The following is a 25,747-nucleotide window of genomic DNA, read 5'->3' as shown; positions in this document are numbered from 1 at the left end:
GAACTATGTCAGAAGTAATCGTGGCACTGTACTGTGCACCAATGCTGTGGCTTACACACCCGTCTATTTCTGCCACTGCTGTTGTTAACTTGGTAGGCATGTCGCCAACCGATTGTCGTGATGCAGCAGCTGAACAGTTGAGTTCAGTTTGCCTCAGCGTAATATCTGGTTGAATCTTATACTTACAAAGTGCTTGTCCAACTGGTTCTTCAATAACTGTATTGTCATCGCGTTTACAGCTGGTGGGGTGGAGTGCGTTGGGGTGGGGATATTCTGAGGTGGGTTGGGGTGAGGATATATTGATGTGGGTTGGGGTGTGATGAGGTGGAGTGGAGTGGTACACAGGAGGCAAACGCAGCTCTGAGGAAGTAAACTTCACCCTGACACACGTACTAGCAGGAGGTCTATTTGTTCGTCCTTGTTTAAGAGGGACGAACAAATCACCCTGCCAGGGGGCGCCTTGATGCCGGTGAAGGGGGGGGGGGGTACAAGAAAACTGCTTCTCACCCATTCATTGAATCACCTGTTTGCCTTCCGTTCCATAGACACTATAACTTTTATTTGCTTAGCTGTTTCCCGTAAATATATTAGATAACCCCAGAAGTGGACACCTATATGGCTGTCAGAATATTTTATTATTATTAAAGATTCGCCGGTAATTTTCCCGGCCCGGGCCTTTTCCAATTGGTGGCCCGGCCTTGGCTCCCTCTTAAGGGAGTGTCTGAGACCTAAGTCTCCCATGGGAGGAGGTATAAGTACCACCTCATCTTTGGGACCAACTGTCCACTCTGGGCTGCCATCCCCGCCCCAGGGGAGCTAATGGGAATGACAGTCTTTTGAGCTGTAAGCTCGAGCTCAGGCACCTACCCTACCCTAGAAGGGTTAGGCATGGTGTCGATTCAGAATATTTTCATTATCGTTTCTCTGCCATAACTTGAGAACGCATGTTCTGATCGATTTCAAACTTTCAATGCTGCTGTAACTTAGTGGAGGGTTTCCGAACTGTGACACTGCGAATTTCTCACTTGATTTAAAAATCAGAATTAGTGTTTATGCGGTTATTTGAAAAATGCCTCTTCTAATAGGCTTCAAACCTTAATTGTTGTTTAGGATCTGACTTGCCAATTATATTAAAAAACAATAACAATGCCTCTTCCGAACGCCTTCAAACTCACGACGTAGGTGTATCTAATTTTTAGGAAGAACTGTATTGGTGCTGGAATTTGAGTGCAACTCAATTTGGATCGAAAAACACAAGTAAATACACAAGAAACAAACTATAATCGGAAAAGCCTATAAAATATGTTTTTTTAGTTACGCTGTTATAAGGAATGTTTGTTACATATATATGAAGGTTATCCGCGTATCTTAGAGTTTATGAGATGTAAATAATGTACACAAAATTATGACAAACGTGGAAAAACCACAAAGTCGAAAAATCTAACGATTTAGTTTGACTTAGGGGCACCAGGATCACCAGGATCACCAGGATCACCAAGATCACCAGGACCACTAAGATCACCAGGATCACCAAGATCACCAGGATCACTAAGATCACCAGGATCACCAAGATCACCAGGATCACCAGGACCACCAGGATCACCAGGATCACCAGGATCACCAGGACCACCAGGATCACCAGGATCACCAGGATCACCAGGACCACCAGGACCACCAGGATCACCAGGATCACCAGGATCACCAGGACCACCAGGACCACCAGGATCACCAGGATCACCAGGATCACCAGGATCACCAAGATCACCAGGATCACCAGGATCACCAAGATCACCAGGATCACCAGGATCACCAAGATCACCAGGATCACCAGGATCACCAGGATCACCAAGATCACCAGGATCACCAGGATCACCAAGATCACCAGGATCACCAGGATCACCAGGATCACCAAGATCACCAGGATCACCAGGATCACCAAGATCACCAGGATCACCAAGATCACCAGGATCACCAGGATCACCAGGATCACCAAGATCACCAGGATCACCAAGATCACCAGGATCACCAAGATCACCAGGATCACCAAGATCACCAGGATCATCAAGATCATCAGGATCACCAGGATCATCAGGATCACCAGGATCACCAGCTGCACTAGGCTCACCGGGCTCACCAAGATCACCAGGCTCACCAAGATCACCAGGATCACCAAGTTCATCAGGATCACCAGAAACATTAGGATCACCAGGATCACCAGCTGCACTAGGCTCACCAGGCTCACCAAGATCACCAGGATCACCAGGATCACCAGGATCACCAGCTGCACTAGGCTCACCAGGCTCACCAAGATCACCAGGATCACCAAGATCACCAGGATCACCAGGATCACCAAGATCACCAGGATCACCAGGATCACCAATATCACCAGGATCACCAAGATCATCAGGATCACCAAGATCACCAGGATCACCAGGATCACCAAGATCACCAGGAACACCAAGATCACCAGGATCACCAGGATCACCAAGATCACCAGGATCACCAAGATCACCAGGATCACCAGGATCACCAAGATCACCAGGATCACCAAGATCACCAGGATCACCAGGATCACCAGGATCACCAGGATCACCAAGATCACCAGGATCACCAAGATCACCAGGATCACCAAGATCATCAGGATCACCAGCTGCACTAGGCTCACCAGGCTCACCAAGATCACCAGGATTACCAAGATCACCAGCTGCACTAGGCTCACCAGGCTCACCAAGATCACCAGGCTCACCAAGATCCCCAGGATCACCAAGATCATCAGGATCACCAGAAACATTAGGATCACCAGGATCACCGGCTGCACTAGGCTCACCAGGCTCACCAAGATCACCAGGATCACCAGGATCACCAGCTGCACTAGGCTCACCAGGCTCACCAAGATCACCAGGATCACCAAGATCACCAGGATCACCAAGATCATCAGGATCACTAGAAACATTAGGATCACCAGGATCACCAGCTGCACTAGGCTCACCAGGCTCACCAAGATCACCTGGATCACCAAGATCACCAGGCTTACCAAGATCACCAGGATCACCAAGATCACCAGGATCACCAAGTTCACCAGGATCACCAAGATCATCAGGATCACCAGAAGCATAAGGATCACCAGGATCACCAGCTGCACTAGGCTCACCAGGCTCACCAAGATCACCAGGAGCACCAGGATTACCAAGATCACCAGGAGCACAAGGAACACCAGGGGCACCAAGATCACCAGGAGAACAGCAGCACTAGGATCACCAGGAGTACCAGGACCACTAGGAGCACCAGGAGATCCAGGACCACTAGGAGCACCAAGACGACCAGGAGCACCAGGACCTCCAGGATCACCAGGACCTCCAGGATCACCAGGATCACCAGGATCACCAGGACCTCCAGGATCACCAAGACCTCCAGGATCACCAGGACCTTCAGGATCACCAGGACCTCCAGGATCACTAGAAAATTACTTAACTGTGATCATACTTAAAGCATACCCCTGGTGGAACATATCAAGCAAATAATAACAGCAGCGTCTGAACGACTACTGAACAAAGAACAACATTCATGAAATTGAACAAAGTTTATTTCAGATCCTCGTATATCATTTCCATAACACCTGTCCTAGAGTACATAACACCTGTCCTAGAGAACATAACACCTGTCCTAGAGTACAAAGCACTAGTATGAATTTCTCACCTCAACAAACATCTACGGAAATAAGAGATAGAAAGATTTGTTCCGATACTACGGGAAATGTGTGAACAAATACGAAAATAAATGATCTTCATGAAAGAAGAGAAGAGAATGAGGCAAAATATAAACACGACATAAACGATTGTCATATGAATCGATAGCACAGAGGCAGAGCAGACTGCTCTCGTAAGTACGCTAAAGACGCAGGTCACTCACGAAGACATGAAGTAGCGCTTCACTCTGTGGCCGGTGAAGATGATGAACCAATCTGAAGGAGTGCGTGAGACGTTGTGATTGAAACCGAAACTAGACCCCCAGCAGCCACTGCTAGGCAAGTACAAGAGAACACACACACACACACACACACACACCTGTTGATGTATCATGTGTGCTATTCGTTGTTAGTTGTGTGTGGTGTGTTGAGGTGTACAGTCGCTGGGTCGTCCCTACCACCAGGTGAGGCAGTTCTCTGTACTTCACCTTGGCATCTGCCATCTTGTAATGTGCTCTCTCTCTCTCGCGATATTTTAAATTTTAACTTTCTATTTTTATTATTCCTTCCATTCGTATCATCATAAAGTTTATGTTATGCTTTCCTCATCATATAAATTTTTTTCTCGTCTATTATTCTTATTATTATTATTATTATTATTGATAAAAAAAAAAAAAAACCAAACCACGGTACCAAACCAATCTCAGTCGTGGATGTCTCTGTAGATGTCTTCCTGTCTCATTACATTGCCAGATGCTCCAAACTTCATAACACCCATAACTTGACCTGATATTTTCTTCTCCTCCTCTCCCAGCCTCTTCGTCTTTCCCATTTTTGTTTTGTCATCCTTCTGCCTAGGTGTGTTCTCTCCTTCAGTATTTTTTTTTTTTTTGCCCCTTGTGTTTTTGGTGTCACCCTTGTGGGCCATTTGCTCTCCTGTAGTGCTCCTTTTTCTTGTCCATTTGCTTACTCCATTACTACTACTACTACTACTACTACTACTACTACTACTACTACTACCTCGCTTCACTCTCTGTCTATCGTGCCACTACCACTACTCCCTCTAATTACTACTACCATTTCTACTTCTACTACTACTACTTACACTACAAGCATTACCCCTACTACTACTTCTCCATTTCTTTCTTCCTCTCTTTGTCCCGTCCCTGTCCTTCTCTCCTGTATATACTGGCTCCCTCACCTTCGTGTGTTAGTGTGAATTGTAAATGGTCCAAGTCGGACCGAAACGTTGTTGTAAGCTCCTCCTATGTGCGGGTTATTTGTGTATTATTATTATTATTATTATTATTATTATTATTATTATTATTATTATTATTATTATTATTATTATTATTATTATCTGTTTAGAGTTTGAGCATCATGGTGGAATTATACCAAGACTTGGTAGTCTTGTTCAACACTGACAAAGCTTTACTGCAAGATTCAACACTGACCTTTACTGCGAGACTCAACACTGACCTTTACTGCAAGACTAAACGCTGACCTTTACTGCCAGACTCAGCACTGATCTTTATTGCAAGACTAAACACTGACCTTTACTGCAAGACTAAACGCTGACCATTACTGCCAGACTCAGCACTGATCTTTATTGCAAGACTAAACACTGACCTTTACTTCAAGACTCAACACTGGGAGACTAACCCAACTCTCTCTCGAGATCTCATGCCTGTATAGTGATGACTGTGTTTTATGTAGGTAATAATTCAGTTTTATATACAGGAGTGAAGCATTTTATGTATGCAAATGTGAGATGTAATTATGTATGGACATGTGGGACATGATTATGCACGTGTGTACGAGACATGAGTGCCTACATACATGAGAGGTAATTATGTAAGTAGAGGGAGTGATTATTTACGTGGGAAGGGGTTATATGCGTACAGGAGCGAGTAATTATAGAGGGTCATGACTGGGACTTGATTATAGAGCCGTAAGGCTCTATAATCAACACCGCGCATCCTTCCTCACAGTTATTAGAGCTTCTGAGACAGACTGACAGATCAGAGACAACGGAAGGAGAGAAGGAAGGAAGGAAACAAGGAAGGAAGAGATGAAGGAAGAAGGGAGGAAGGAAGCAAGGAAGGGGGGGGGGGGATGAGCAAAATGTATAGTTGACGAAATACTTAACAATCAAATCATACCACGGGCGGGATTTGAACCCGCGGTCAGAGAGTCTCAAAACTCCAGACCGTCGCGTTAGCCACTGGACCAGCTAGCCACAATAAGATTCATCCAACTAGGTATGTTTCTACACCATGCATTTGTGGTCACAGTGGTGCCTATGCTAACCTTCCTATGGTGTAGAAATATACCTAGTTGGACGAATCTTATTGTGGCTAGCTGGTCCAGTGGCTAACGCGACGGTCTGGAGTTTTGAGACTCTCTGACCGCGGGTTCAAATCCCGCCCGTGGTATGGTTTGTTTGCAATCGTGTCATTACGATTTCGTGAGTCATACTTAAAAATCATTTGGTTAATCAATACTTTTAATAAAGAAAAAGTAGCTATTACTATTTATAATTATTATTATTAATTTCTTGGACCATCTACACATTTTCACTCTTCACATATCAATCATAAAATAACTGAAACCGCAGGCGTTCTTTGTTACCAGTTCTTAGGACGGTCATGGGATCCAATCCCACTCACTTAGCTAATCTCATCCCCCTGGTGCGCTATTAATATCATCTTTACACGTGTTTCCTCTCCTACCTCTTCCTCTCATTTTTTTTCCCCGTATCTGCTCTGTCGAATTCTCTGATTTATCTTTTTATTACATCTTTATCACATTTCTTGCTTCTCTCCTCGTAGGTTTTTAGTTCTAGTCTTGTAGGGTGAATAACGTAGGTCATTATGTAGAGGTCTTTCAAAGTACATAATGTAGAATTTGATCATACGCAATGCGCATGGTAAGTCATGGTAAGTAGGTACCTGGAAGTGAGACAGTGGCGTCTGATCCTGGTATATGCAGCAGTGACGGGGTGTTTATACCTCTGGTGTGGACTACATGCTGGGGCTGTGTTCACCTCGTACACGTCATGTTTGGGTTGTGCGCCTGGTACACGTCATGTTGGGGCTGTATGCCCTTGGTACACGTCATGTTGGGCTGTATGCCCCTGGTACACGTCATGTTTGGGCTGTGTGCCCCTGGTACACGTCATGTTTGGGCTGTATGCCCTTGGTACACGTCATGTTGGGGCTGTATGCCCCTGGTACACGTCATGTTTGGGCTGTGTGCCCCTGGTACACGTCATGTTGGGGCTGTATGCCCTTGGTACACGTCATGTTTGGGCTGTATGCCCCTGGTACACGTCATGTTGGGCTGTGTGCCCCTGGTACACGTCATGTTGGGCTGTGTGCGCCTGGTACACGTCATGTTGGGCTGTGTGCCCCTGGTACACGTCATGTTTGGGCTGTGTGCGCCTGGTACACGTCATGTTGGGCTGTGTGCCCCTGGTACACGTCATGTTTGGGCTGTGTGCCCCTGGTACACGTTATGTTGGGCTGTGTGCCCCTGGTACACGTCATGTTTGGGCTGTGTGCCCCTGGTACACGTAATGTTGGGCTGTGTGCCCCTGGTACACGTCATGTTTGGGCTGTGTGCCCCTGGTACACGTCATGTTTGGGCTGTGTGCCCCTGGTACACGTCATGTTTGGGTTGTGTGCCCCTGGTACACGTCATGTTTGGGCTGTGTGCCCCTGGTACACGTCATGTTTGGGCTGTGTGCCCCTGGTACACGTCATGTTTGGGCTGTGTGCCCCTGGTAAACGTCATGTTCAATATGAATGATGACATGTATACATTAGACTTAAGAGAAACGGACACCAATGCAAATACTTCGTTTTTTTTTTTTTTGAGGTCAAATACTTCGTTATATGAAGTGATGAAAACCCAAAGACTGAAACGTGTGTTTCTAAGTTGTCGTTAGTCATTTACCTTCACACACACACACTATATATATATATATATATATATATATATATATATATATATATATATATATATATATAATATATATATATATATATATATATATATATATATATATATTGGGTTCATTATATACATAGCTCAACGGGAACCCCAATTGCAGAGGTCTGACGGAAGTCAAAAGCGTCGTGATGGAGTCACTATGCTACCCTGGAAGGATGGAAAGTAGATTGCCTGAGACTACACATGTGCTGCCACATTGGCAGACAACTACTTGCCATACTCAACAGCTGAAGGGGTTGGAGCTGCCAGCTACAGGGAGACCCAGAAAACCCGCAAATATGAAGACCTTACCCCTTCCTATTACTTCATCTCAATTGGGTCGGAGACCCTTGGAGCATGGGGCGAGTGTGCTAAAGTTCCTCAAAGAGCTGGGTGAAAAACTCATCATAGAAGCCAAGGACCACAGGGCAACCAGCTTCCTCTTTCAGAGGCTCAGTGTCGCGAGCCAGAGAGGAAATGCCAGCAGCATTCTGAGCACGCGGCCCACCGCCGGGGAGCTGGACGAAGTATTCGAGATATAGCTCTGAGTTGTTATCTATGTTGTTTTCCTCCATATTGTATTTTTGTCAGTGTATTTTGTCAATGTATCTTGTTTTTAAATAAAGCATAAGTAGAATATATACAGGGGGTGGTAGGAGAAAATTTTCAGACAGCTTCAGGGAGAGCCTTGAGTTTTCCCTGAAGCAAGTTTATTCTTTTCTGTGAGGATGAGGGTCCCCAGGACAGTTCTAGAAGTGGTACCTCCCTATGTATACACACACACACACACACACACACACACACACACACACACATACACACACACACACACACACACACACACAATAGTGTGAAGTTCATTCAGACAATGATAACCCCCCAGCGGCAGGTGAAGGGTTGCTACACAGGTGTGGCAACAGTGTCAGTGATCCTCAGAATGTATCATACGAAATTAAAAAAAAAACTTTTACGAGATAGAGCTAAACCAAGCTGAGAGAGAGAGAGAGAGAGAGAGAGAGAGAGAGAGAGAGAGAGAGAGAGAGAGAGAGAGAGAGAGAGAGAGAGAGAGAGAGAGAGAGAGAGATAAATATGGAATTAGACATTAAGAAGAACTATATACTTCTGCCTAGATCAGAAATTATCGTCTATTATCAAGATGTACGAATCAAGGAGAAAATAGCAGAAGGCTCTCTACCCACTCTCCACTCCCTCCGCCGCTGACACCATGAAAATTATGAACTTGGTTGTCTGATTGTCAGGTGATCATGCGGGAGCAGTCAGAAGCTAGTCAGAAGTGGCACTCAGAAATTATTGCATAAAAAAGCAGCGTTTCATTTTTTCCAACTTCCAGAAAAGCGAACTGGAACCTACACATCCTAAACCAAATTCAAACTTTTCTCTAAATAAGACTGACCAGTTTTAAGAAAGTAAGCAAGCTTTACGTAAGCTTAGTGAACTGAAAGTTTAAAGCTGACCGGAAGATGCATTTTCCAGTTATTGCCCATAACTCAATAAAAATTTATGCCTACACAGCCTAAACCCACGAAAAGTTTTATTGAAGATTGATGCCCCTCACAGAAGAAGAAAGTCGCTAAACCCGCAAGGGTCACACAGCACCTGTGGAATGGGAGGCATTAAAATTTGATCTAAGCAAAGGGGAAGATAAATCCGGTTCCTTGGATCAAGAGCCCCTCGCCGGCATCAAGACAAAAACTAATGCAATAATATAAACTAACACAACACCATTTCGAGATTAAAAGTGTCAAAATGGCATCAAAATGGCATCAAAATGGCATCTCAGTAGGATACGACACTGTTGGCATTTTGAAGACGATCAGGAGAGGCTGTCTCCAGTCATAACATGGGAGCAAAATTTGCGAATGACGTGTGTAACACCGTGCATAGTGCGCCCACGCATGTAAACACTCCCATGAATCTTGCCCTAAATGCATTACACTAGCTTTTGAAAAGTTGAAGCCGATCGAATAAGTCGTTTCCGAGTTATATTAAAAAAAAATTGTGGGAAAGCAACGGGAAATGTTACTGAGAATGTTCCCCCCAAAATAGAACAGTCTCCCTCGTTAAACTTAAACATAGAACAGTCTCCCTCGTTAAACTTAAAAATAGAACAGTCTCCCTCGTTAAACTTAAAAATAGAACAGTCTCCCTCGTTAAACTTAAAAATAGAACAGTGTCCCTCGTTAAACTTAAAAATACCATAAAATAAGATATTTTCCAGCTTTCTGTTCACTTATTCGTTCTATTTAAAATTCTATTCAATCCTGTTAGAACAATAATTGACTGATAAAACGACAATATTTTTGCAAACTGGCACCAACACAGCCTAAATTAATACAAAAATACTTTATATTAAGATAAACCGGCATTCAGGGTTTGAAGACGATCATAAGAAGCATTATTACCCGGGAAACAATTTGCTTAATAAAACTGGCGATTATTATTATTATTATTATTATTATTATTATTATTATTATTATTATTATTATTATTATTATAATCATGGGGAGCGCTAAACCCATTGGATTATACAGCACCTGTGGGGGGGATGGAAGGTATTCAGGCTCAATTCAAGGAACTGGAGCACAGATCCAATTCCCTAGATCAAGAGCCCCTCGCCAGCATCAAGGAACCTCCCTTGAGGGAATAAAACTGGCGAGTTGAAACTTAAACAGCTCAGAGAGAATGACAAGTTTTGTTTTAATAAAATCCACCAATGACAAAAGTTTGAAGCCAATCAGAAAAATCATTCTCGAGTAATGGATCTGATTCCAACGATTTCAAGTTTTTTTTTTTTTTAGCTATTTCAGTAAAGTTTTAAATTTTCGCCTCAGACTCGACTTTTGAGTATCGTTAGATTTTATAGAATAAATTATCAATAGTTTGAAGCCATTCGAAACAAGCATTCTTTAGTTACTCGGTAAAATTATAAATATTTATCCCAGTTGCAAATTGAGACTTACGTCACGCAACATCAGCGTGAAGTTTGTGTTCGGCCAGCCACACTAATGATGAAAATTTGAAGCCGATCGGATGAGCCATTCTCCAGTTATAGCACGGATCCCAACGATTCTATTTTTTTTTGATATATTACTGCGTTAACAAAATTGCCACTATGAGCTTAATTGTCCACTTATTAAAGAATATAAAGATACACAATACAAAATTTCCCTAAATTTGCTTGTAACAGATAAGTGAACTATAGATATAAATCTAAATGTACTCCTGTTAGCCCTTTTGGGGCCTAGTTCTAGGCCTTTCGTGTATCCATATGCTCTCGCGCTACCGTCCACAGGATGGATATGGGATGCACAATAAACTAGCAACTTCGGTGCCAAATCTAATCTATTCTCTACAAATTTTCCAGCACGGAAAGAAAACTTAGTAGGTACTATCCTGACCCTAAGATGCATCTCCCTTTAAATACTGAAGTTGTTTAGAAGAGGCGAATTGGAACTGATCTAAGGCGATTGAACGAGAATAAAAAGCACCGCCACTGAGGGCTCTGGAAGCTATCTGAGTTATCCAGGATGCTGGGAAGGGGTTCATAGGACACGTCAACATGCCAGATATTTCAAGAATCTGGTCCTCGTTACCGTACACAAGCGTTGAAAGTCTGAATCTGATTGCACGAGGCGTTCTCGAGTTATGAGCGGAAAAAAATCGAAAAGTTGGTGGTACGGGAATGACTGCGTTGTGTTTGTGCCCACAGCACTTGCTATCTATCTATTTTTGCGAGAAAGAAAGAGAGAGAGAGAGAGAGAGAGAGAGAGAGAGAGAGAGAGAGAGAGAGAGAGAGATTAGGATTAGAGTTCCAACACCTGTGCGAAACACATCTGCCGGAGGCTAACACTCACTGCCACCACTACTACTGCCGCCGCTATTGTTCTCATGAGAGAGAGCAGACAGTGTGTTCACACACACACCAACACACTTGACTTCGTCTTACAAAAATAGCCAGTGTGAGAGGCCATGAAGACCTGAAGACCACCGCTCTACCCTGACTTGAAGACCACCGCTCTACCCTGACCTGAAGACCACCACTCTACCCTGACTTGAAGACCACCGCTCTACCCTGACCTGAAGACCACCGCTCTACCCTGACTTGAAGACCACCTCTCTACCCTGACCTGAAGACCACCGCTCTACCCTGACCTGAAGACCACCGCTCTACCCTGACTTGAAGACCACCTCTCTACCCTGACCTGAAGACCACCGCTCTACCCTGACCTGAAGACCACCGCTCTACCCTGATTTGAAGACCACCGCTCTACCCTGACCTGAAGATCACCGCTCTACCCTGACCTGAAGACCACCGCTCTACCCTAACTTGAAGACCACCGCTCTACCCTGACCTGAAGATCACCGCTCTACCCTGACCTGAAGATCACCGCTCTACCCTGACCTGAAGATCACCGCTCTACCCTGACCTGAAGATCACCGCTCTACCCTGACCTGAAGATCACCGCTCTACCCTGACCTGAAGATCACCGCTCTACCCTGACCTGAAGATCACCGCTCTACCCTGACCTGAAGATCACCGCTCTACCCTGACCTGAAGATCACCGCTCTACCCTAACTTGAAGACCACCGCTCTACCCTGACCTGAAGACCACCGCTCTACCCTGACCTGAAGACCACCGCTCTACCCTAACTTGAAGACAACCACTCTACCCTAACTTGAAGACAACCACTCTACCCTAACTTGAAGACTAGCAACTTACCTTAGCATGAAGACACTGCAAGTATGATCTGCCTTGCATGTGTCAGTATGATCTGCTTTGAATGAGTCAGTAGGATCTGCCTTGCATAGGTCAGTAGGGTCTCCATAGCACGAGTCACTAGGATCTGCTTCGCATGGTTGGTAGGATCTACCTTGCATAGGTCAGTATCTCCCGAGAGGCTGCTTAGATGACTCGGGTTCGAGTTGCAGTATATTTTTTGCTTTAAAACAACTTGTTTCTGAGGGAGGGGGTGGATGGATATATATGTCGTGCCGAATAGGTAAAATTGGTCAATTAGCAAGAACTCATTTAAAATCAAAATTTTTCTAAAATTTTCTCTTATACTATTCAAGATATTTTTTTTCATTTATGCTAATGTAAAATATTAATAATTTTGTACTAAAAGATCCTTAGAAAACTTATCTAACCTTATTATAACAAGCGCAATTTAATTTATATATTTAATATATATTTTAGATAAGTTTACAATAATTTAATAGTAAACAAACACGATGAAATATATTTTTTTTCGTTAGGTTCAGAATGATTTTTGCGAAATTAATGAATACACAAATTTTCGCTTGCCTTAATCGGCAAGAAGAACGTTGCTATATAAGTCAAAATCGCAAGTTTTACCTATTTGGCACGACATCACAATATGCAAAAAACTTCTAATATATATATATGTATATATATATATCTATATATATATATATATATATATATATATATATATATATATATATATATATATATATATATATATATATATATATATATATAGATTGAATAGGTGGAAAGTTACTAAATGCTGTAAAGAGTTTTTATGAGGATAGTGAGGCTCAGGTCAGGGTGTGTAGAAGAGAGGGAGACTACTTCCCGGTAAAAGTAGGTCTTAGACAGGGATGTGTAATGTCACCATGGTTGTTTAATATATTTATAGATGGGGTTGTAAAAGAAGTAAATGCTAGGGTGTTCGAGAGAGGGGTGGGATTAAATTATGGGGAATCAAATACAAAATGGGAATTGACACAGTTACTTTTTGCTGATGATACTGTGCTTATGGGAGATTCTAAAGAAAAATTGCAAAGGTTAGTGGATGAGTTTGGGAGTGTGTGTAAAGGTAGAAAGTTTAAAGTGAACATAGAAAAGAGTAAGGTGATGAGGGTATCAAATGATATGGATAAAGAAAAATTGGATATCAAATTGGGGAGGAGGAGTATGGAAGAAGTGAATGTTTTCAGATACTTGAGAGATGACGTGTCGTCGGATGGATTTATGAAGGATGAGGTTAATCATAGAATTGGTGAGGGAAAAAAGGTGAGTGGTGCGTTGAGGTATATGTGGAGTCAAAAAACGTTATCTATGGAGGCAAAGAAGGGAATGTATGAAAGTATAGTAGTACCAACACTCTTATATGGGTGTGAAGCTTGGGTGGTAAATGCAGCAGCGAGGAGACGGTTGGAGGCAGTGGAGATGTCCTGTTTAAGGGCAATGTGTGGTGTAAATATTATGCAGAAAATTCGGAGTGTGGAAATTAGGAAAAGGTGTGGAGTTAATAAAAGTATTAGTCAGAGGGCAGAAGAGGGGTTGTTGAGGTGGTTTGGTCATTTAGAGAGAATGGATCAAAGTAGAATGACATGGAAAGCATATAAATCTATAGGGGAAGGAAGGCGGGGTAGGGGTCGTCCTCGAAAGGGTTGGAGCGTGTTAGATAGGAGTGAATGGAGACGAATGGTATTTGGGACCTGACGATCTGTTGGAGTGTGAGCAGGGTAATATTTAGTGAAGGGATTCAGGGAAACCGGTTATTTTTATGTAGCCGGACTTGAGTCCTGGAAATGGGAAGTACAATGCCTGCAATCTAAAGGAGGGATTTCGGGATATTAGCAGTTTGGAGGGATATGTTGTGTATCTTTATATGTATATGCTTCTAAACTGTTGTATTCTGAGCACCTCTGCAAAAACAGTGATAATGTGTGATTGAGGTGAAAGTGTTGAATGATGATGAAAGTATTTTCTTTTTGGGGATTTTCTTTCTTTTTTGGGTCACCCTGCCTCGGTGGGAGACGGCCGACTTCTAATATATATATATATATATATATATATATATATATATATATATATATATATATATATATATATATATATATATATATATATATTTATATATATATATATATATATATATATATATATATATATATATATATATATATATATATATATATTTATATATATATATATATATATATATATATATATATATATATATATATATATATATATATATATATATATATATATAAGAATTGTTTTCCCCTGCAGAATGAGGAACTGGCGTAGGTTGGGAGAGTGGTCGATGTGGTTGATGGTGTCAGTGAGGGTAACGGTGACGCAAACATTACCAGGTGGTCTCTTGACAGACCCGGCCTCCCAGTGTGACGGAGCCTTGCCGCTGTACCTGAGAAAGCCGAACCAGATCTGGACATCCACCCCTCGGGACCGTAACTTGGAGATACTGATGGGTCTTCCCTGGCCTCGACGAGGTGAGCACTAAGGGGCAAGGAAGGTGGGATTCTTGTCCCCTGGGTGGGATTTCTGACGCCTGAGTGGGATTTCTGACGCCTGGGTGGGACTCCTGGAGCCTGGGTGGGACTTCTGTCGCCTAGATATGGCAGCGCTGACAGCATCTTCTCGCCGACAGATGGAGAGTGGTTCTTGGCACGGCTTCACGCCTACATGAGAGGGGAGGAGGCGAGAGTGGAAGAATCGGACCGGTCCACCTTCCTTCCCGGCGACCCCTACAGCTGGACCAGGTTGCCGCACATCCTGCCTCCCATATCCTCCAAACTCATCGAGTGAGTGTTTCTCTCTCTCTGTCTTTCTCCCCATCGTGAGGATGCGTCTGTCTTTCTTTTATACGTGTACACACACACACACACACACACACACACACACACACACACACACACACACACACACACACACACATTTTCCTGGACTGCAGGAAGGCCTTTGACACAGTTCCTCACAAGAGATTAGTGCAGAAGCTGGAGGATCAGGGGCATATAACAGGGAGGGCACTGCAATGGATCAGGGAATACCTGACCGGGAAGCAACAACGAGCCATGGTACGTGAAGAGGTATCACAGTGGGCGCCTGTGACGAGCGGGGTCCCACAGGGGTCAGTTCTAGGACAAGTGCTATTTTTGATATATGATGGAAGGAATAGACTCTGAAGTGTCCCTATTCGCAGATGATATGAAGTTGATGAGAAGAATTAAATCGGATGAGGATGAGGCAGGATTGCAAAGAGACCTGGACAGGCTGGACACGTAGTCCAGAAACTGGCTTCTCGATTTCAACCCTGCCAAATGCAAGGTCATGAAGATTTTGGAGGGGTAAAGAAGACCGCAGACAGAGTATAGGCTAGGTGGACAAAGATTACCGACCTCACTCAGGGAGAAAGACCTTGGGGTGACCATAACACCGAGCACATCACCGGAGGCACACATCAACCAAATAACTGCTGCAGCATGCGGGCGCCTGGCAAACCTGAGAATAGCGTTCCGATACCTTAATAAGGAATCGTTCAAGACACTGTACACTGTGTATGTTAGGCCCATACTGGAGTATGCAGCACCAGTCTGGAACCCACACCTGGTTAAGCACGTCAATAAGTTAGAGAAAGTACAAAGGTTTGCAACAAGGCTAGTTCCAGAGCTCAGGGGAATGTCGTATGAGGAAAGGTTGAGGGAAATCGGACTGACGACACTGGAGGACAGAAGGGTCAGGGGAGACATGATAACGACATACAAGATACTGCGGGGAATAGACAAGGTAGACAGAGACAGGATGTTCCAGAGAGGGGACACAGGAATAAGGGGTCACAATTGGAAGCTGAAGACTCAGACGAGTCACAGGGATGTTAGGAAGTATTTCTTCAGTCATAGAGTCGTCAGGAAGTGGAATAGCCTAGCAAGTGAAGTAGTGGAGGCAGGAACCATACATAGTTTTAAGAAGAGGTATGACAAAGCTCAGGAAGCAGAGAGAGTGAGGATCCAGTAGCGATCAGTGAAGAGGCGGGGCCAGGAGCTGAGTCTCGACCCCTGCAACCACAATTAGGTGAGTACACACAGTTTAACAATACTTGGGATAAAGAAGAGTTTGATAAGATAAATGATCCGTTACACAATATATTATGTTAATTAATAATGAAAAGTGACCTTGAGAAAGTAAAAAGAACTATTGTACTTGGTGATATTTCTTTTAAATATGTCAGCCTTTGTGTAACATTTTTTAGACGTTTTATCTTCTGGACTTTCGCTTTTTTTTAGGTGTGGGGAATACCACACTACCATTGTATATTGTAATTTAAAAAAAAAAAAACGTATGTTGTGAAGGTCTTAGCAATTTTCACCAGTCTTGAATTTGTAGGTTGTTTCTAAGTTTGTGTGTGTGTGTGTGTGTGTGTGTGTGTGTGTGTGTGTGTGTGTGTGTGTGTGTGTGTGTGTGTGTGAGTTTCTCAATATGTTAGCCTCTAGTGACAATTTTTTTTGCCTATTATTCGTCCTAGATCTCTCTCTCTCTCTCTCTCTCTCTCTCTCTCTCTCTCTCTCTCTCTCTCTCTCTCTCTCTCTCTCTCTCTCTCTCTCTCTCTCTCTCTCTCTCTATCTATCTATCTATCTATCTATCTATGAGTTTATTTCATTCCCATGTTTTGTACTTTTCAAATCAGTTTTGCATGGGTAAAACCGTACAAGTGTTTTCCTTTAAGGTTTAACACTGAGTTTACGACTCATGAGCTTAGAGATACCCTATGAGATACCCTGTGAGATACCCTGTGAGATACCCTGTGAGATACCCTGTGAGATACCCTGTGAGATACCCTGTGAGATACCCTGTGAGATACCCTGTGAGATACCCTGTGAGATACCCTGTGAGATACCCTATTAGATACCCTGTGAGATACCCTATGAGATACCCTGTGAGATACCCTATGAGATACCCTGTGAGATACCCTATGAGATACCCTGTGAGATACCCTGTGAGATACCCTGTGAGATACCCTGTGAGATACCCTGTGAGATACCCTGTGAGATACCCTATTAGATACCCTGTGAGATACCCTATGAGATACCCTGTGAGATACCCTATGAGATACCCTGTGAGATACCCTATGAGATACCCTGTGAGATACCCTGTGAGATACCCTGTGAGATACCCTGTGAGATACCCTGTGAGATACCCTGTGAGATACCCTATTAGATACCCTGTGAGATACCCTATGAGATACCCTGTGAGATACCCTATGAGATACCCTATGAGATACCCTATGAGATACCCTGTGAGATACCCTGTGAGATACCCTGTGAGATACCCTGTGAGATACCCTGTGAGATACCCTGTGAGATACCCTGTGAGATACCCTGTGAGATACCCTGTGAGATACCTTGTGAGATACCCTATGAGATACCTTGTGAGATACCCTATGAGATACCCTGTGAGATACCCTATGAGATACCCTGTGAGATACCTTGTGAGATACCCTATGAGATACCTTGTGAGATACCCTATGAGATACCCTGTGAGATACCCTGTGAGATACCCTGTGAGATACCCTGAGATGAGATACCCTGTGAGATACCCTATGAGATACCCTATGAGATACCCTTGAGATACCCTGTGAGATACCCTGTGAGATACCCTGTGAGATACCCTGTGAGATACCCTGTGAGATACCCTGTGAGATACCCTGTGAGATACCCTGTGAGATACCTTGTGAGATACCCTATGAGATACCTTGTGAGATACCCTATGAGATACCCTGTGAGATACCCTATGAGATACCTTGTGAGATACCCTATGAGATACCTTGTGAGATACCCTATGAGATACCCTGTGAGATACCCTGTGAGATACCCTGTGAGATACCCTGTGAGATACCTTGTGAGATACCCTATGAGATACCTTGTGAGATACCCTATGAGATACCCTGTGAGATACCCTATGAGATACCTTGTGAGATACCCTATGAGATACCTTGTGAGATACCCTATGAGATACCCTGTGAGATACCCTATGAGATACCCTGTGAGATACCCTATGAGGTACCCTGTGAGATACCCTATGAGATACCCTGTGAGATACCCTATGAGGTACCCTGTGAGATACCCTATGAGATACCCTGTGAGATACCCTATGAGGTACCCTGTGAGATACCCTATGAGGTACCCTGTGAGATACCCTATGAGATACCCTGTGAGATACCCTATGAGATACCCTATGATGTAAATTCTGTGCACTAACGACAGTTACATGTTGTGTGTATTGAAGACCATCCATCCTTGTAGCCAAAAAAAATGTAATCTACCTTTTAACCTTACCTAAATTTAAATTTTAAGTTGGCTTATAGTTTTGGGTGACCGAAAAAAAACTTTCCTCTCATAGCCCCAAAACATAACTTTCTCGAGCCCCTAAAATTAACATTAACGTTAATATTATTTCTTCCATTAATTCCCATTAGATGTTACCAAATAATTGGTCTCACAATAAAATAATAAATTAATAAATTGGTCTAAACTGTAGCGACGAAAAAGATTAAGATAACTTGTGGTTATGTTGTGAGGTTGGCCATTGAAGACGGCCACAAGAAAGTCAAGATCCTGAGCGACATCGAGAACAGGTTGTACGAGAAGAACTTGACCCTGGAGCGTAGATCACCGGAGTGGTACCTAGCCCGTGTCTTCAAGAACTCTTCGGAGCTGTCCAAGAACCTCTCGCAATACGGCTACATCAGTGAGCACTCTACCAAAACCATAAAAAATAGGTAAGTGTCTGCTGAGAATCTTCATTAACCATCTTGATATAACAGTTTGGTGACAAAAAATAATTATAGTGACCGTGTTCGAATCACTAGGAAAGTGAGCGAAACGTCGGAGGGTATGAGTCTCCGCCGGGTACTTGGCACTATAAGCTACCAGACCAGACTGGAGAGTACAGTGACCTGGCCATAACGATGAGCAAATATTTACTACATTGTACAATGCTTCAGATTTAAATTTTAATTAGGATTTTAAGTGATTTTAAAAGCTGTTTTACTCTTATTGTAATTTTAGATTCTGATGATGGATGGTGTTACATCCGAAAAGTTAATAGTAAAGAAATTGGATGTCCACTAAGATGGTGCTTGGTTCTACTTTATATACTGAGGATTCGTTTCTCATGTGGAACCTCATTTCTTAATTTAATCTATTTTATTTTAGGTGTGGAAACTCTGAAGCTCGATTCTCCGTAAGGGATTTAACCCTCTGACCTCACAGATGAAACCTGGAGAGTATAGCGACTCGGCCATGAGGACGGGTCAACCTCTATGGCAATACTCCATTGACTGTTACTTTTTTTATAGAATAAACACTGGTGACGGAGTACAAGGACTTTTGGAGAACGTGTCGGCCCTGGACCTGCAGCAACTGGGGAATCGGCAGGATTGTATAGACGAACTGGACTTCCTCAATCCTGAAACCTGCATTGAATCTGCACTCTACAGAACAGCCGACGGCACCTGCAACAACATTAAGCATCCTAAATGGGGCTCTTCCTTCACTCCTTTCAGGCGCTTCCTTCCCCCAGACTACGGAGATGGTAGGTTCAGTGATGGTGGTTTGTAAGGTGATGCTTGTTGGTGTTGGTGATGATCGAGTGCTAATAATAGTGGGGGAACTTCGTGTTGCAGGAGTGTCGTCCATGCGACGGGCAGCAGACGGGGAAGAACTGCCCAACGCTCGTAAAGTCAGCAATACTATCAACTTCCTCTCAGGGAAATTCTCCAACTGCTTCACCGTCCTCCAGATGACTTTTGGTCAGTTCCTCGACCACGACCTGGCCTTCACTCCACTTACACAAGGTGCGCCTATTTTGTTAATTTTTGACCATGGTTTTCACGTGCTACCATTGGTTTGTGACTAACCTTGTGGTTGGAACCTTTCGGTCTGCATGGCTCTTATTCAGACCACAAGTGTGTGTGTGTGTACTCACCTAATTGTACTCACCTAATTGTGATTGCAGGGGTCGAGACTCAGCTCCTGGCCCCGCCTCTTCACTGATCGCTACTGGATCCTCTCTCTCTCTCCTTCCTGAGCTTTGTCATACCTCTTCTTAAAACTATGTATGGTTCCTGCCTCCACTACTTCATTTGCTAGGCTATTCCACTTGCTGACAACTCTATGACTGAAGAAATACTTCCTAACGTCCCTGTGACTCGTCTGAGTCTTCAGCTTCCAGTTGTGACCCCTTGTCCCTGTGTCCCCTCTCTGGAACATCCTATCTCTGTCCACCTTGTCTATTCCCCGCAGTATCTTGTATGTCGTTATCATGTCTCCCCTGACCCTTCTGTCCTCCAGTGTCGTCAGTCCGATTTCCCTTAACCTTTCCTCGTACGACATTCCCTTGAGCTCTGGGACTAGCCTTGTTGCAAACCTTTGTACTTTCTCTAACTTCTTGACGTGCTTGACCAGCTGTGGGTTCCAGACTGGTGCTGCATACTCCAGTATGGGCCTAACATACACAGTGTACAGTGTCTTGAACGATTCCTTATTAAGGTATCGGAACGCTATTCTCAGGTTTGCCAGGCGCCCGTATGCTGCAGCGGTTATTTGGTTGATGTGTGCCTCCGGTGATGTGCTCGGTGTTATGGTCACCCCAAGGTCTTTCTCCCTGAGTGAGGTCTGTAGTCTTTGTCCACCTAGCCTATACTCTGTCTGCAGTCTTCTTTGCCCGTCCCCAATCTTCATGACTTTGCATTTGGCTGGATTGAATTCGAGAAGCCAGTTACTGGACCACATGTCCAGCCTCTCCAGGTCTCTTTGCAGTCCTGCCTCATCCTCGTCCGATTTAATTCTTCTCATCAACTTCACGTCATCTGCGAACAGGGACACTTCAGAGTCTATTCCTTCCATCATGTCGTTCACATATATCAAAAATAGCACTGGTCCTAGAACTGACCCCTGTGGGACCCCGCTCGTAACAGGCGCCCACTGTGATACCTCTTCACGTACCATGACTCGTTGCTGCCTCCCTGTCAGGTATTCCCTTATCCATTGCAGTGCCCTTCCTTTTACGTGTGCCTGATCCTCCAGCTTCTGCACTAATCTCTTGTGGGGAACTGTGTCAAAGGCCTTCCTGCAGTCTAGGAAAACGCAATCTACCCACCCCTCTCTCTCGTGTCTTACTTCTGTTACCTTGTCATAAAACTCCAGGAGGTTTGTGATACAAGATTTGCCTTCCATGAACCCATGCTGGTTTTCATTTATAATCTTGTTCCTTTCCAGGTGTTCGACCACTCTCCTCCTGATAATCTGTGTGTGTGTGTGTGTGTGTGTGTGTGTGTGTGTGTGTGTGTGTGTGTGTGTGTGTGTGTGTGTGTGTGTGTACGCTCGTGCATAGCTACTATAACTATGCATGTATGGTTCAGGAAAGAAGGGGGCGTCGATCCCGTGCTGTACGGACGACGTGAGGCAGAAGCCGGAGTTACTACATCCTGAGTGTGCACCTATCTTCATCCCAGCCGGTGACCCCTTATACTCCGCCTTCGACTTCAAATGCATTGAGTTCGTGCGCTCAAGCCCCGCCCAGTCCTGCAGCTTTGGTGAGTACACAGCTCTGTAGCTTTGGTGGGTATACAGTTTTGTAGCTGTAGTGAGTTCATTGTCCTGAAGCTGTGATGAGTGCACAGTCTTGTAGCTGTGGCGAGTGCACAAGTAATGAACTATGGTCATACAAACACCCATAACTCTTCACGTGAAGGTGATGGCTGCTTTTCTCTCTTGTTCTCCCTTTTGCAATCCCTGCAACCCTTCCCTCCCTCCCTCTCTCGCTCTCTCTCTCTCTCTCTCTCTCTCTCTCTCTCTCTCTCTCTCTCTCTCTCTCTCTCTCACTGTCTCTCCTCTGCCTCCTGTATACAATGTCTCTTGCCACTGCTCTGAGAGGGAGACATCTTCATAAAACAATATCCATTTCTCTTTTGTAAAGAATAAGGTATACTGAGAGATGGCAGTTCCCAAGTGATAGTTATTCCAGCTCCGCTATAACAAAGCTCTTGATGTTCCCGTAGCTGATGAACTCTTGGTGGAATACTTGACGATATTCTCATTGCCCTGCTGAAGTCTTTAAGTTCAGCCTGACAGATTTCATCACCTGTTGTGGGCTCCGTCCTGCCTGATGGAATATGACAGGGAAACTGCATTTGCTCCCACTGTACAACTGTCATATAGAACAGGGGTAGCAGCACACTGCTGATGTATCCAAGTCTGATAAATGCTATTTTTGTTTCCCCCAAACTATATGCGGTTCCTCGTTCTGCCCTTGCAGGACCTCGGGAACAGCTTAACGAGATCACTTCTTTCATTGACGCCTCAGCCCTGTACGGAAGCACCAAGAAAACAGCCAACGAACTGAGGAAAGGAAAAGATGGTCTTCTCTTGATGCAGGTGGGCGCTAGTGGGTGTGAGTGGGTGTTGGTTGGTGCTGGTGGGTGTTAGTGGGTGTAGTGGGCGTTAGTGGGTGCTGTTAGGTGTCAGTGAGGCTGGTGGGTGTTGGTGGGTGTTGGTGGGTGTTGGTGGGTGTTGGTGGGTGTTGGTGGGTGTTGGTGGGTGTTAATGGGTTTTGGAGAATATTGATCCGTGTTTTGGATGGAGTTGGTATTGTGTTGGAAGGTGTTAGAGGATATTGGAAGGTGTTGTGTTAGAGGGTGTTGGAGGATGTTGTGTTGTGTTGGAGGGTGCTGATATTGTGGTGCAGAAAATTGGTGGAAAGGGAGACTAGAGAGTAACATCTGAGGCAACCCGACACATTTACAATGTTTGAGTATTAATTTATGCTATATTTCTCTCGCCGAGAGCAGTGCTACACAAAACGTAAGTCCTGTTAACCCTTTTTGGACGAGGTCTGGTTCCTCGGCTTTTCGTGTATCCATATTCTCCTGCACTACCGTTTACAGAGTGGACGCGAGGTGCACAATAGAGTAACCGCGTCGACGTCAAAATCTAAATCTTAATCTCTCCCTTTCGGTGGGCAGGTGACTCCTGAGGGCGAGGAGCTGCTGCCTGCCTCGAAGAACCTGGGAGACGGCTGTAACGTCCAGGAAGAGTTCGACAAGAAACGCTTCTGCTTCAAGTCCGGTCAGTCACAGATTCATTATCTTACCTTCAGATACATAGATATTAGCGTTTACTTCTCCTTCATAAACCTTTCCACACAGCATGGCGCTGGATGGCCCATATTCTTATATACAACCATAAACATTATGTGGCTCTGGTAATTGTGCCCCGCTGTAAATATTTTCTATGGCTTTCTCAGTTGTGTTCTCTGATAAACATTCTCAGTATATCTCAGAGGTTATACTTTTAGCTCAGCAAAATTAGTGTCTTTCTCTAACATGAAGACTGTCTTGTTGGTTCCCGCTGGGAAACATAAATCCTCAGTACCCAAGCTATTGCAGTCCCCATCCGACTTATATGTATTAGAACATAAAAATAGAAGAGTGCTGTAGGCCTACTGAGCCATGCTAAGCAGGACCTGTAATACAGGAAAGATTTAGAGCTAGCTTTTATTGTCTTAATAAAACATAGGTGCAGAGCTAGCTTTTATTGTCTTAATAAAACATAGGTGCAGAGCTAGCTTTTATTGTCTTGATAAAACTGTCCATAGAATGACACATTGACATGATAAAGCTCCCCACAGAGCGAAACGTTATCTTCACAAAGCTCTACAAAGAGCTCAGATCTTCACAATAATAGTTTGCTCTACACATGTGTTTCTCCTTCATCACAGCGGTCAGGACACCTTTGTATCCAGGTAGATTTGTAACTCGTGTTTTCCCAAACGCTGGAAATTAGATTTGATAAAGCTTAGAGGCCAGGCGGAGCGACGTCTATTATCATATTTTCCATACTGCTTGTCCTGCTCACTTACAATGTTTCAGAATTTTATACCACCCGTACCCTACCAGCTATAACAGCCTGGTTGATCAGGCCCTGATCCACCACGAGGCTTGGTCTCAAACTGAGCCGCGGGGGCGTTGACCCTCGAAACCCTCTCCAGGTATACCCTGGGCAGATCCAGCACCAACTGTACGCTTCCCTGGGTACATCCTACACTTGTATCCTACCCTGGGTACATCCTACACTTGTATCCTACCCTGGGTACATCCTACACTTGTATCCTACCCTGGGTACATCCTACACTTGTATCCTACCCTGGGTACATCCTACACTTGTATCCTACCCTGGGTACATCCTACACTTGTATCCTACTTCTTTATATCAGTTGTGACTCGCCCTCTTGATTACCTTCTCTCTCCTCTTTCTCTTGCTTTGTCTCCTCCTCTTCTCCTTTATTTTCTCTCTCTCTCTTCTCTCTCCTTTAATACCACTACTACTACTACTACTACTACTAATAATAATAATAATAATAATAATAATAATGATAATAATAATTAATAATAACAAACGCTAGAATCTTAAGAGCTCTTCGGAGACCTACTCGACCCTTATCACTTGAGTGCTTCATCATGTATGTAACGATAACTGGCATATCAGACTAGCCTTGCATTACAGTGTTACTTCTGGTGCAGGAGATGGTCGGGTGAACGAGCAGATCACGCTGACGATGACCACCACGATGTGGGCTCGTCAGCACAATCGCCTGGCCCGGGGTCTGAAGGATCTCAACCCGCAGTGGGACGACGAGAAGCTGTACCAGGAGGCCCGGAGGATCGTCATAGCTATGCTGCAGCAAGTTACATATAACGAGTTTCTCTCTGGCGTCCTGGGTAATAATAATAATAATAATAATTATAATAATAATAATCTTTATTTCTACAAGTACAAGTATAAGGTATACAGGCCTAGCTGACATCAGTGACATATTACTATATAGAAAGCCATTTGTTATGCAGAGTATTTCGGGCAAATTAGGTCAGTTTTGTCCCGGGATGCGACCCACACCAGTCGACTAATACCCAGGTATCTACTTTGCTTATAAGTGAACATGGACAGCAGGTGTCTTAAGGAAACACACCCTGATGCTTCCATCCGTACCGGGGATCGAACCATGGATTTCAATGCGCTAGCAGTCGAGCTACGGGACACCAACGCTCTTCTTACTGTGAGACTCGAACCTAGGCTTCGAGTTAGCGGGATAGGAGCGACTCAAACCAAGGCCATAACTTAGTAGGGAAGGATGGGGTCTAACCCTGGCCCTAAGCCAGCCGAGGAATGACTGAGCCCAGGTTTCAGGCTGGCAGTGAAGGTATTTTATGACTGAT

The 25,747-nt window shown here is 44.1% G+C and overlaps 1 protein-coding gene across 1 annotated transcript in view; it reads left to right on the top strand.

Annotated features, from left to right (window-relative positions):
- The first annotated feature begins 4,084 nt into the window (after positions 1-4,084).
- LOC128688652 (salivary peroxidase/catechol oxidase) overlaps positions 4,085-25,747 on the top strand; it is a 29,298-nt gene continuing 7,635 nt past the window's right edge. Inside the window, exons 1-10 of the mRNA XM_070084503.1 lie at positions 4,085-4,149; positions 14,749-14,969; positions 15,128-15,281; positions 19,052-19,252; positions 19,832-20,067; positions 20,159-20,329; positions 21,896-22,069; positions 22,792-22,910; positions 23,498-23,600; positions 25,055-25,252. Coding sequence (XP_069940604.1) covers positions 14,750-14,969; positions 15,128-15,281; positions 19,052-19,252; positions 19,832-20,067; positions 20,159-20,329; positions 21,896-22,069; positions 22,792-22,910; positions 23,498-23,600; positions 25,055-25,252 — 1,576 coding nt within the window. The 5' untranslated portion in view covers positions 4,085-4,149; position 14,749. The remainder of the gene's footprint in view (positions 4,150-14,748; positions 14,970-15,127; positions 15,282-19,051; positions 19,253-19,831; positions 20,068-20,158; positions 20,330-21,895; positions 22,070-22,791; positions 22,911-23,497; positions 23,601-25,054; positions 25,253-25,747) is intronic.

Source organism: Cherax quadricarinatus, chromosome 13 (genome assembly GCF_038502225.1).
Source record: "Cherax quadricarinatus isolate ZL_2023a chromosome 13, ASM3850222v1, whole genome shotgun sequence".
NCBI classification, from domain to species: domain Eukaryota; kingdom Metazoa; phylum Arthropoda; class Malacostraca; order Decapoda; family Parastacidae; genus Cherax; species Cherax quadricarinatus.
This window is presented reverse-complemented; position numbering and strand designations above follow the sequence as displayed.